The 13,554-nt window shown below is 61.6% G+C and overlaps 1 protein-coding gene across 1 annotated transcript in view; it reads right to left on the bottom strand.

The window, feature by feature from the left end:
- Positions 1-13,554, bottom strand: part of LOC101026303 (phosphatidylinositol 4-phosphate 5-kinase type-1 gamma) — a 52,839-nt gene that overhangs the window by 19,921 nt on the left and 19,364 nt on the right. Inside the window, 2 exon segments of the mRNA XM_031660122.1 lie at positions 2,375-2,467; positions 5,193-5,224. Coding sequence (XP_031515982.1) covers positions 2,375-2,467; positions 5,193-5,224 — 125 coding nt within the window.

Below are 13,554 nucleotides of genomic sequence, written 5' to 3'. Positions count from 1 at the left end.
CCCATATATGGCCAGCTTCAGGCCTCAGTTTCCTGCCTGTAGACAGGACGGGTACAATGGTTCTGGCCTCTTTGGGAACATGTGGTGTCAGCTACAGCATATTTTTGTTTATTTTTGAGACAGGTTTGCTGTGTCACCCAGGCTGGAGTGCAGTGGCTGATCCCCAGCTCACTGCAAGCTCCACTCTCCCGGTTCACACTCCATTCTCTGCCTCAGCCTCCTAAGTAGCTGGGACTACAGGCGCCCGCCACCACGCCTGGCTAATTTTTTGTATTTTTAGTACAGACGGGGTTTCACCATGTTAACCAGGATGGTCTTGATCTCCTGACCTCGTGATCCGCCCGCTTCGGCCTCCCAAAGTGCTGGGATTACAGGCGTGAGCCACCGCGCCTGGCCGTTATTTTATTTATTTATTTTTTTGAGACAGAGTCTTGCTCTGTTGCCCAGGCTGGAGTGCAGTGGGGCGATCTCGGCTCACTGAAGCCTACGCCTCTCAGGTTCAAGTTATTCTCTGCCTCAGCCTCCCGAGTAGCTGGGATTACAGGCACGCGCCACCACACCTGACTAATAATTTTTTTGTATTTTTAGTAGAGACAAGGTTGCGCCATGTTGCCCAGGCTGGTCTCCAACTCCTGACCTCAGGATCTAACCGCCTCAGCCTCCCAAAGTGCTGGAATTCCAGGCGTGAGCCACTGCGCCCTGCCAGCTGCTGTTATATTTGCCACCAGCATTGTCAGCATTATTCTCACTGTGTGCTCTCGGGGCCATGTTCACGTCAGCCCTGGGAAGCTGGCCCATACCTCTGGTCTCTAACTCTGGCCTCCAGTCCTCCCGTCGCAGGTGCGAGGGGGCAGGGAGGGAGGTCGGGAGTTGGTTTCTGCCACTGCCCAGGTTCGGTCGCTGCCTCCCTCCTAAGCCACACTCTGGGTGGTGGGGGTCTGGCCTGCACGTTCACCTCCCCGAGATGCCACGGACAGAACAGACATGTGCCCGGAGATAACGTACAAATGGCCCTGAAGCCCGCAAAGACGCTCCATGTCACTGGGTACCAAGGGAAAGCAAATCAAACCACAGGGAGGCCGTGCGCGGTGGCTCACGCCTGGAATCCCGGCCACTCGGGAGGCCAGGGTGGGAAGATCGCCTGAGCCTAGGAGTTTGAGACCAGCCTGGGCAACGTGGCAAAACCCCTGTCTCTACAAAAACAAACACACAAAAAAACACCTTGAAGAGACACCACCTCACACCCACCCACGAGGACGCCAGAATCAGAGACAACAATCACGAGGGCTGGTGAGGATGCAGGGACACCGGGCCTCAGTCACCGCTGCTGGGCGTGGAAAATGGTACAGCGGCTGCGGAGAACAGTTTGCAAGTTCCTCAAAAGTGACACTGAGTTACATGTGACTTGGCAGTTCTGCTCCTGGGTGTCTGCCCAAGACAAACGAACACACATATCCACACACAGACTGACACACACGTGTCCTCAGCAGCACAATTCACAACGGCCAGGAGTGTGAACCACGCCAGCGTCCACGACGCAGCAAAGGACAAGCGCAGCACGGGCGCCCCACGTGCCAGAACACGACTCAGCCGTGAACAGGAGCGAGGCTCTGCCGCGGGCCCCAGCGCGAATGAACCCTGAGGACGCCACGCTCAGTGAGAGACGCCAGACACAGAAAGCCACACTGTGTGATTCTATTTCCATGAAACGTCCAGGACAGGCCAATCCACAGCAGCAGGAAAGGGATGCGGGGTGCCGGGGCTGGGAGTGGGGGATGGGGGGCGACTGCTAATGGGGACAGGGTTGCTATTTGAGCTGATGGAATGTTCTGGAATTAGAGGTGATGGCTGCACAACTCTGCAAATGCACTAAAAGTCATTTACTGCACACTTTAAAGGCTGAATTGTACAGTATATGAATCACATCTCAGTAAAACAGTTATTTTTGAAAAAACAAGCCCTAGATGGGGGTGGGAACAGAGCGGGGGTCAGGCTTCCTACCAACATGGTGTGAGCCAGACACACCAGAGTGTCCCGTCCACCGCCCGAGGTGGTGGCGGGGCCCGTAACCCCTCTCCCTCACCAGAGCCGAGAGCCCAGGCTCTGCCCAAGGTTTCAAGGACTCAGAGCCGGGCAGACATTGCAGCCAGGCTGAGCCACGGAGCACACTGCCCAGCCGCCCGGCAAGGACAGCAAACAGCGGGGCCTTGTCCAGGACTGAGGACTCGAGTCTCTGCCCTACACAGCCCACACCTGTCCCTGTGCAGACCCTGGTTTGTGTCGGGGGTGACGGGCCCCATCGATGGTACCAGTGGGAACTCCCGCCCCTCCGCTCCCTCCCGTTCCCCCCAGCCAGCTAAGGGGAGCGAGGAACCTTCTTGTAGGTGGTTTCGCCAGATGCGTCCACACCTCGATGGCCCAACTTCTTCCCATGGCCAGGGCCCGGCTGTGCCGTCATCGACAGGGCCTGGGAAGAGGAAGCAGGAAGCGTTAACTCCGTGAGGAGCACACCCAACGGGGCAGGGTGTGCTCTGAAACCCTGGGAAGAAAGAGTTTAGTTGTTGGGCCCAGCAGGGGTGCACAGGGCAGGGGGCAGGTCCGGGCAACTCCGAGATGCAGCAGGAGGTCCCTCACCCACGGGCGCCTAGTGGGCTGGCTGGGGCCCCTCAGTGTCCCACACTGGACACCCAGAAGCGCTCACTCTGTGGTGGAGACCTCTGGGTCCTCGAGAAGGGAAAGAGGATTGGGCAGCCCCAGCCCCCTAACTTCAGGGTCTCCCCCAGGTGCTGTGGACACTGGGGCTGGACTGTTCTTTGGGGTGCTGAGCAGCATCCCTGGCCTCCACCCACTCCATCCCAGGAGCACCTCCCAGTTGTGACAACCACAGATGTCCCCACACAACTCTGTGAATGTACCAAAAGTCATTTACTGCACACTTCAGAGGGTGAGCTGTATAGCATGTGAATCACATCTCAGTAAAGTGGGTATTTTTTAAAAACAGGACCGCGGGCACCTGTAGTCCCAGCTACTCGGGAGGCTGAGGCAGGAGAATGGTGTGGACCCGGGAGGCGGAGCTTGCAGTGAGCCGAGATTGAGCCACTGCACTCCAGCCTGGGCGACAGAGCGAGACTCCGTCTCAAAAAAAAACAAAAACAAAAACAAAAACAAAAAAACAGGACTGAGGTGGGGGTGGGAACAGAGCGGGGGTTAGGCTTCCTGCCAACACGGTGTGAGCCAGGCCAGCCTCAGCGCGTCCCATCCACCACCTGAGGTGCTGGTGGGAGTCGTAACCCCTCTTCCTCACCAGGGCCCCTAACTGTGAGACCCCTGGGGTGGAAGGATTGTAAAGAGCATCTCGTCCTTGAGGGAGATGGTCTCACTGGCCAGGGTCAGGCCCGGCTCCTACAAGCTGTCGGGCAGCGCAGGCATCCCAGCACATGGGTGAGCTGCCAACCCCAGGGGGCCTCAGCCTGCTACCCTCGTGGGAGGATGTGAAGAGGGGCCGTGGGAGCCTGAAGGGACACAGAGGCCAACCAAGGAGAACAGCCCCGCCTGGCACCATCATATAAGGAGCACCACTGCGTTTGCTAGGAGAGGCCACGGACCCTCCACTGGCCAGACCCCATCCCACTGCTATCGGCCCCAGAGACGCTCCTGCAGCCCTGACCCCTGCCCTGCCCTCCCTCCGCAGCCGACGCTGCTCAGCCATGTTCCATGCATTCTCCTGGGAGGCCACCAGGGGGCAGACTCTCCCCAGTAATTCATCCCGCCACCCGCGCCACCCTCCACACTGCCCCCAGGCCGGGGGACTCTGAAGAAGGATCCCAGGGTCCCAGGCCTGGTGGACAAAGCCCTCCCACCTCTGGCTATGGACGCAGGGCCCAAGGGCGGCCCAGGTGGGGCGGGTGCCTTGGGGACTCCTCCTGGGAATGGGGCTCAGGATACAGGTGCCCTGAGGACTGCAAGCGGGAAAACAGGAGATGCAGCAGCTCGAGCGCCCTCGGCGGACGGCCCACCCCACTGCGCCCACTGGGGTTGGGAAGAAGGCCACTAGGTGCCACGGGGCTGGCAGAAGCTGCAAAGGCAGGGCCACTGTGCAGAGAAAGCTCTCCGGAGAAGAGAGGCAGCAATGACAGGGCATGGAAAGGACCCATCTACACGCACATGTGCACACACACAGGCAAACATGCACACAAGCAAACACACGTGCACACGTGCACACAGGCAAACATGCACACAAGCAAACACACGTGCACACGCGCACACAAACATGCACACCAGCAAACACACGTGCACACACGCACACAGGCAAACACACATGCACACGCGCACACAGGCAAACATGCACACAGGCAAACACGTGCACACGCACACACAGGCAAACACACGTGCACACGCGCACACAGGCAAACACGTGCACACGTGCACACAGGCAAACATGCACACAAACGTGCACACACACACAGGCAAACATGCACACAAACACATGTGCACATGCGCACACAGGCAAACATGCACACAGGCAAACACGCACACAGGTAAACACACGTGCACACAGGCAAACACACGTGCACACGCGCACACAAGCAAACATGCACACTGGCAAACACACGCACACACAGGCAAACATGCACACCTGCAAACACATGTGCACACAGGCAAATGCACACAGGCAAACGCGCACACGCACACAAACACGCACACGTAGGCTGCACACAGCCTGTGCACTACGCCTGTGTGGCTCACAGACACCGATGGTATGGGTGGAGCTGGTAGCCTCAGGCATCGCCCTCTGGGCAGCATCTGACCCTCCAGCTGGGTCTTCCATTCCTGCCCCCAGTGCCCCTGTGAGAGCTGCTCTCTCCCCACCGCCCACCCCCCAGAGTCCTGGCTCCACGTGGCCTGGAACCCAGAGAAGCCCTTCCTGCCCCTGCAGCCCTGACCAGGCACCCCTGCCACTGGGGGCGCGGCCCCTCAAATGCGGGGCCCCCTCCTCCATCACAGAATTTCACCCTGACCTCTCAAGACACGGCTGGCACAGACCTCATGTTCATCCTGCCTGTGGACACTGGATGGCATCTGGGGCCCAGAAAGGTGCGGTGAGCTGCCTCAGGCCACACAGCTTCTCCACGGGTAGGGAGGAAGCGGTCAGGGTGGGGACCCCAGGCCCTTCGTCCCCTCCAGACACTCACCTCTGTTGGGGCTGCCTTCTTCTGAGCCAAACCTGCAGAAGAGACAAACCGGTATCAGACAGGAAACTGGGGACCCCCCGGGAGCCCTGGGCCCAGCCCCCGGCCCATCTCCTGGCCCCCCAGGCCTGGCGTGTGTAACTCTGCATGGGGCCTGTCTCAAGGCTACACACACGTGAAGACATGGACTGAGTGTGCTGGGAGGATGTGATGAGGGCGGGGGCCGCTGAGATCTGCCATGGTCACCCTGGTTGGCGGTCACTGGGGCCTAGAGCAGGGCAGAGGCTTTCTAGCTTCAGGGAGGTGGGCAGCCGGTGACGCCCAGGCTTGGCACCCACCATGAAGGGCCTGGGGCTTGGACCTGCCTGGAGGAGGGGAGGGGAAGTGGGGAGCAAACTTCCCCCGGCTCTTGACCCCCTTCACGCCCAGACATCAGGTTCTGGGCAGTCACCGGCTGAGCAGGTCTGAACTGACTAAGCCCCGCTTCCCCAGAGGCAGGTGCCAGGAGAGGCTCGGGCATGGGGAAATCAGGTGCCAGCGTGGGGAGTGAGGGGTGCAGGCCCCTGCTGGGGCGAGGGCAGGCTGGAGTTGTGGGGAGCGCCCAGCAGCACCCAAGCAGCTGCAGTCAGTGGGAGTTGGCCAGGGGTCCCCAGGGCTGGCGCCCTCCCCATCCCTCTCCAAGGTGAGGTTTGTGGAACGATAAGGGAGCCTGCGAGGAGACCCCCAACCCTGCCCTGGGTCCTGGGCCCACAGCCTCCGGTCAGCGCCTGCAGCAGGGCCTGGGCCGCAGCTCCAGAGAGGACGAGAGACAAGAGGGGCCTGCTGGGTTCAGCTCCAGAGAGGACGACAGGGGCCTGCTGGGTTGAGCCAAAGCTCCGTCCACACAAGGAGGCTGGGACGAGGGGAACAGGCGAGACTCGGCTCCTAGGACCCAGGACCACATTCGCAACCCTGGCTCCCAGCAGCGGGGCCCTGGGGTCCTCATCTGGAGAATGGGAACAGACTCTACAGCTGTGATTACGGGCCCTGAGACCGACGGGAGATGATCCTGGGGGACTTGGGAGTCCGATGTCCTCACAGGGTCCTCACGAGAGGAGGTAGGCGGGTGAGTCAGAGAGAGAGGGGAAGAGGCTGTGCCGTGGCTGTGAGGGGGGAGGAAGGAACCTGAGCCGACAGGTGTGGGCGCCTCTAGACGCTGGGAAAGGCAGGAAACGGATTCTCCTCTGCAGCCTCTGGTGGGCCCAGCCCTGCCCACAGCTTGACTCTAGGCTGGTGAGGCTGTTCTGGGGCCGGACTCCTGGCCCTGGAGCCCTGAGGCGGGCAGTGGTGTCGGTGACTGCAGGGAGCGCACGCACTGGCATCCACCACGCGGGCCCTGAGCAGACCTGGCCTCGCCCTCAAGGGGCTCACGGTCCACAGGGGTGGGCGCAGGGCTAGGTGTTTGATGTGGGGTGACAGGTGGGGTGCGGATCAGCAAGGGAGGCTTCCCTGGGCTGGTCGTGTCTAAGCTCAGTGCCGAACAAGGATGCCGGGGGAGCAGGAGGGATCCAGGCGGAGGGAGCCGCGGTGCAAAGGTCACACGGTGGCTGAGGCGGCCACGCTGCTGCATGGATCACAGCAGCGTTCTCCAGGCTCACGCAGAGGCGGCTGCCGAAGGGGAGCGCCTCCCTGTTGGATTCCAATGCTGGCACCACCCGGGGCCCAGGGCATGGAGACAAATGTGTCTTGAATCACACAGGGGCTGTGGGGCAGGGCTGACTCCGCCCCAGCACTGCCTGTACCTTCTCACTCCATTCCCCAGTCCTAGAGGAACAGGCTGAGGGTCGGGGAAGGGAGGGCTGGCCAAGGTCCTGCAGCTGGGGGTGCTGAGGCAGGCCCTCAAAGGGGATTATTATGAGCCCGTGGAGACGCTCGGGCTGCGCCGGGATGCGGGCAGGAGGGTGTGGCACGTGCCCTGCTCCGTGGGGCTCAGCCCTCTGGCTGCCTCGCTGCTCTGGGCTGGGCAGCAGTGCATTGGAACTGGTCTGGCCCTGGCTTCCAGGCCAGCAGGGGAGGCCAGGACACGTGAGGGGCCAACTGGGCGAGGCTCAGGGAGGTGCAGACAGGTGAGGAGGTGGCTGTGGAGTCCGGGGTGCAGATGGGGACCGTCGGGGGTGGGGACCCGGCTGGGGGTGGACTGGGGAGAGGGGACAGAGGAGAATTTCCCGAGACAAGAAGTCTTTCTGGACCAAGGCCTCACAAAGCCAGCAAAGCACGCAGAGGGAGGGAGCCCCTCTGTTCTAAGACACGGAAAGAGACTGTCAGAGGGAGGGGTGAACCCACCCAAGGTCACGCCGAAGGAGAGTCAAACCCGGGCCTGGGTCATCGACGCCCCACCCTGTCAGTGCCCCTCGGCCCCCTGTGCTGCTCTCAGTGGGTGCACGGGAGACCCACGTGTCCCATCTAGAGGCCGCGCGCGGCGACCGCCCTGCCGTCTGAAAATACGTCCACCGCAGGCACTGAAGGAACTGAAGGCACTGAAGGCACGACTTCGCTCTGCTGCCAGGTCAGAACCGCCAGGGACCCGGCGAAAGCACGAGGTGGAAAACTTTGCTGGGGTCAGGAGCCTCGGAGCAAGGGGCAGCCTGGGGAAGGGGCCAGGGTCAGGAGCCCGGGGCAGCAGCAGGCCGGGGAAGGGGCCGGGGTCAGGAGGCTCAGGGCAGGCCAGGGAAGGGGCCGGGGTCAGGAGCCTGGGGCAGCAGCAGGCCGGGGAAGGGGCCGGGGTCAGGAGCCTGGGGCAGCGGCAGGCCGGGGAAGGGGCCGGGGTCAGGAGGCTCAGGGCAGGCCGGGGAGGGGGCCGCATCTGAGACGCTGGTGGGGCCCTGTTGTCGTGATCAGTCCCCATGCCTGCCTGGGGGTGCGGGGTTGGACAGTGTCCCCCCGACGTTCACGTCCTTCCAAGAACCTCAGCCTGCAACCTTATTTGGAAAGACAGTCTCTGCTGATGTCACTGGGTAAGATGAGGTCGTGCCGGAGTAGGGTGGGCCCTGGATCCGCTGCTGTCCTTATAAGAGAAGCCGCTCGGAGAGGCCAAGATGCCATGTGGGGTGGAGGCGGGGAGGGCACCGCTCCTGCAGGCCCAGAGACGCCAAGGATGCCTGGAGGCACGCGGAGCAGAGGGGCATGAAGCTTCTCCACGGTGGGTCGGGAGGGTGCAGCCCTGCCCACTCCTGGACCTCGGGCTTCTGGCCTCCAGAGCAGAGCCAGAACAAATGCCTGTTCCAGGCTTGCTGCTCCAAGCCCCCCAGTCCCAGGGACTTTGTCTGGGCAGCCCAGGACCTCACACTGGGCGTGGCCCTCCAGTGAGGACCCCAGTCCTGCATGGGAGGGGGCGTACTTCTCGAGGCAGCCAGAACAGCGGAAGGGTCCTCCCCTCGGGTCACCTGGGCGCCCTGCGGGGCTGGGTGGGCACCTGGAAGGGCCATGGAAGGAACTGGGGGACGGACCGCGGTGCTCACTGCAGGGGCGGGGGCGGGGACGGAGGGAGGGAGGTGACTCAGGATTCCGGCTGCCTGCCCTGGTGCAGGGAAGGACGGGGCTGCTTCTCCGTCCTTCCAGAGGACAAGGCTGGTCGCCCCAGGTCTCTGACAGGCCACACAGGGCCTGCTCTGGGCTGCGGGGGGCGGAAGGTGCTGGATGCTGACGTGATGTTTGGGTTGGTGCCCTGGAGCAGAACAATTCACGGTTTTACGTCCAGGGTGTGGGGGAAGGAAAAGAAGAGAGGGCAGGAAGCCAGTGGTGGGCCGGGGCGGGACATTCCAGACCTCATCAGGGGCCTGGGCGTCCCCCTGCTCGGCCTGTCTGGGGCCTCCCTGCCCACAGTCCTGACTCTACTCCCGAAACCGCCCCTCTGGGGCTCCCCCACACCCACTTGGGTGACTCAGCTGTTTTCCTCAGTGGCCCCGAGGCTGAGAGGTCACAGCCCTCGGGTCCACCCCTGCCCGGACTCTCCCAGGCTCCCTATTGCCCCGGGACTGAGTGGACACGGTGAGGCCCTCCAGACCCGGCACTGCTGACCTCACCAGGCACCTCAGGGTCACCTGCATTGGGTCTAGGCCCCTTGCCTCAGTTTCCCTTCCTGGTTCCACATCTTCACCTGCCCAACTCGCCTGAGCTGGCTGACAAGGGGGAGAGGAGAGGGACGGCCAGCTCGGGCCCTGCTGGGAACGGCCCTGCACTGGGGGCCTGTAGGTTAAGGGACTGGCCAGGGCCGAAGCACCAAGGCGGGGGTGGAGCAGGACGGGGAGGGGATGCAGTCGGTTGGGGGACCCCAGGGAAAATGTGGGGCTCCCAGGGCAGGCAGGCAGGGACAGCAAGGGGAGACCAGAGCCGAGTGTCCTGTGGAGGAGAGGGGACAGGGGAGGAAGCAGAGCCTTGCAACCACCGCCCGGTCGAGTGGGCAGGTAAGCGCCATTTTCACTCAATCCTTGCTCCCCACGAGGCCCACTCCGGCACAGAGCCTGCCGTGACCCCCATGAGGGGCTGTCATGACATCGAGCTCTGCTCAGCCTGAGACGTGACTAATTATCTGCAGAATGAGCCACCCCGTTTTCGAGGAAATTAGGTTTTAAAAATAGTCGGGGGAGGAGAGGCGTGCCGCGCCGCAGAGCCGGGAGGTGGCCCCTCTGAGCAGTTTCCTGTGGCCAGACTGAGTGCCCAAGGCGGGGGCTCTGCCGCTGGGGCCCCTCTCTCCTGGCCCCATCACAGGACCTGGCGGCAACGCGACCCGGGCCTGCGGCACATGGCTCTGATTGCTGGCTGCACGTTGACCTCATCGGCCACCCCACCTCCCTGTGTGCCCAGGGCTTCTCTCCGAGCCTCAGTCTCTGCCTGTAAAGTGTGGCTGAAGCCAGCTCGAGCCCTCGAGGCACTGCCGTTCTCCACGGGGACACATGGCCACCTCTGCACCCGCTGTTCCCTGGCCTGTGCCCAGTCTCTGCCCTGGCCCTGCCGTGCCCCCTGGACGCCGTGTCCCACACCAGCCACCTTTGCACCCCACCGACGCCACCCCATCCTGCAGACCAGCCTGGTCTCTCCTGGTGACCCCGGGGATTCCCTCAGGATGGGGCCTACCCTGGGCTGACAGCCTGGGCATTTGTTGACTGACTCATGGACTGACAGATACCCGTTCCTCTTCTCTCTGCACACAGGCCTCTGCCAGAGCTTCCTCTCCACATCTGTCTGACGTGGACACTGAGGCAGCGAATGACTAAACTGCGGGAGGAGGCGGACTGTCAGGCTGGCTCCACAGTAAGACCCAGAGTAAGAATGGGGACAGAGAGGCCTGGACAGGTGGCCGGAGGGAGGGAGGCATTGCAGTGAGAGGAAACAGGGCGCAAGCTAGGCTCACTGACAGCGCCGCAGGGCAGAAGGCCCAGTGAGGGCAAGCTCGAGGGTGGGTGGAAGGCACCTCGACCCACGTGGGTACCTGCAGGGCCCCGCAACAGCAGGCGGGACAGGCACAGTGGTGGCCTCATCCCTGCATGACCGAAGTCCAGGCCCCCGTGGCTGGGAGGAGGAAGCCCCAGGCCTGGAGGCAGTGGGGGTCAGGGGAGAGTGGGCAGCGCCCTGGAAGGTCCAGGATGAGGAAGCCGGGGACTGGGGGGCCAGGGAGAGCTCAGGGCAGGGGAGGGGTTCTGGGAAAGGGGTCCACCCACCCCATCCCCACCGCAGACAAGGGTCTCCCCAGGCCCCACTACAGCCCTGCAAGGTAAAGACCAGGCCCTGTTACCCCACCAGACCGTGCGTGGCCCCCTCCCTGCCCTCCGCTCCTCCCTCCGCTCCAGCCACACAGGCCCTGGCTGTCCCTCCAGCACGCCAGCGCCAGCGCCACCCTGCATCACAGCCTCTGCATGAGCGGTGCCTCTGCCTGGCCTGCTGGTCCCAAGATTCCCTCAGGGTTTGTTCCTTTGCTTCACCCCAGACCTGGCTTAAACATCACCCCCTCAGAGGCCTCCCCCAGCCACCCTGCGCCAAAGAATCCCCTCCTCACTGCCCGGCACATGGCACCACCTGGCATATGGCTGTTGTCATCCCCACAACAGGGGGCCCAGGCCTGCTCTGTCACCTGCCCCCCACAGACTCTGGCAAAGCTCTCTGAGGGCAGCAAGGGAGGGCCAGTGAGAAAGTGGCGGCACTGGGACCCAAGTGTGTCAGAGTAGCACAGGGGGCCTGCACCCCTGGGTGGGGCCGCTGCCCAGAGGGTAGCTGCTGGGCGCCCAGCACAGGTGCGGGCTCACCATGACACTGCAACCCGAGTGCATGAGGACGGCCCAGGCATGGGGTCCTGCGATCCTGCAAGCAGGAACCAACCCTGGGCCAGAGCTCATGGTCACCTCTCTCATTCGCTGGACAACCCATCCTCTGGCCTCCCGCCGTGAAGGCCTCTGACCACGGGGACCACAGGCCCTTTTGAGGACCTGACAGGAAGGCCAGGCTGGGCAGCAGCACTCCACGACACAGGCTGGGTTGGGGACCCAGAGGGGGCGGGGCCAACCCTCAGCTCTGGTGAGGCTCAGCCCAGGACCCAGTGGACAAGGGCAGGCCATGCGAGAATCTTCTCTCACTAAACTGCAGAAAGGGCTTCTGTGGCTGTCCACAGATGGCTGCGATGCTTGGCAGTGGTGTGACTTGGGAGGGAAGGGACAGCATGGGCATGAGGAAGGCTGGCACTTCTCACTGCGTCTCTGGGAACCTGGGCCATGACGCTCAGAGGCCGGCTCCCTGCAGAAAGGCCGGGCGGCCCCAGCTGTTCCTGCCATCCCAGTTGAGGGCTGGACAGGCAAGTGCAGGACAAGCTTGAATTTCCTGCCACTGCCGACCACAGCCACAGGACTAACCCCAGCTATGACCTACAGAAGAACCACCCAGCTGAACCCAACCCAAATAACAGAATCGCAAGCAAATACATCGTTGTCTGAAGCCTCTATCTGGCGGTGGTTTGTTACACGGCAATAGCTGACTGAAACAGATCTCAGCTCACTGTAACCTCTGCCTCTTGGGTTCAAGCAATTCTCTTGCCTCAGCCTCCCCCGAGTAGCTGGGACTATAGGCACGCACCACCACACCCAGCTTTTTTGTATTTTTAGTAGAGACAGAGTTACACCATATTGGCCAGGACGGTCTCGATCTCTTGACCTCGTAATCTGCCCGCCTCGGCCTCCCAACATGCTGCAATGACAGACATGAGCCACCACACCCGGCCTATCTGTGGACTTCTTTGGAACAGGAGGAGTTACAGTTTTTAATTCCTTTGTCTTACTTGGATTTCTTACATTCAAAGGAGCATTAATAATCTGTATAATGGATTATTCAGCCATGAAAAGGAATGAGGCTTTGAAGCAGGCCACGGCACGGATGCACCTTGAAGACGTCATGCTCAGCGAGAGACACCAGACACAAGAGGCCATGCAGTGTGTGACCCCATTTCTACGAAATGCCCAGGACAGGCTGATCCAGAGAGACAGGGAGGGGATGCGTGGGTGCTGGGGCTGGGGAGGGATGGGGAGTGACAGCCACTGGGCACGGGGTTTGCTTTCGGGGTGATAGAAATGTACTAGAATTAGTGGCAGCAACTGAACAACTCTGTGAATACGCCGAAAAGAATTCACTCAGTTGCAATAAGTAAGCAGTAAGACGCCTTCAAAGGGTGAATTTTGTGGCAGTGAATTATGTCCCAGAAAAGCAAAATGAAGATGCAGATCTCGTTAGTTGCAAAAGTATTGCCCAGTGACACACACCATCTGGAACCTTCTCCAAACTCTTGTCATCCCCCAGGGCCTCACAGTTTGCTTGTCTCTAAAGGAGGTCGGGGGACTTGGTCAAGGCTTAACCAGAAAGGCAGCCAGTCCTGCAGGCTGGAGCTTCTCACACTGTCTGTGCCTGCAGGACTGAGTTCACTCTTTCTTTTCCCTCCATCATGGACCAAGGCTTTTGTAAATCGTAGTAAACACCAACTGCCAAGGTCTGGAAGGCTGGTGCCGATTCTCGGCTTCTACTCCTCTCTGGTGTGGACTGGGATGGACAGTCCTGCCCACGGTGACACCAAACGGCCCTGCTTCAGGCCTCTTCTCTCTTGATAGGAGTGTACCAACATGCAAACAGTTTGGGGGCCTCCAGGCACCCCCCAAAGCCCATGCAAACCAGGGTCTCCTCCCTCAGCACTTAGGGCTGGACTGTTCTCTGGGCTGGTCACTGGGGTTGTCCTGGGCACTGTAGAGTGCTGAGCAGCGTCCCTGGCCTCTACTCACTCCATGCCAAGGGCATCCCCCAGCTGTAACAACCACAGATGTCTCCAGACAAGGCCCAGTGTCCCCAGGGGGCAGAA

Source organism: Papio anubis, chromosome 20 (assembly GCF_008728515.1).
Source record: "Papio anubis isolate 15944 chromosome 20, Panubis1.0, whole genome shotgun sequence".
In the NCBI taxonomy this organism is placed as follows: domain Eukaryota; kingdom Metazoa; phylum Chordata; class Mammalia; order Primates; family Cercopithecidae; genus Papio; species Papio anubis.
This window is presented reverse-complemented; position numbering and strand designations above follow the sequence as displayed.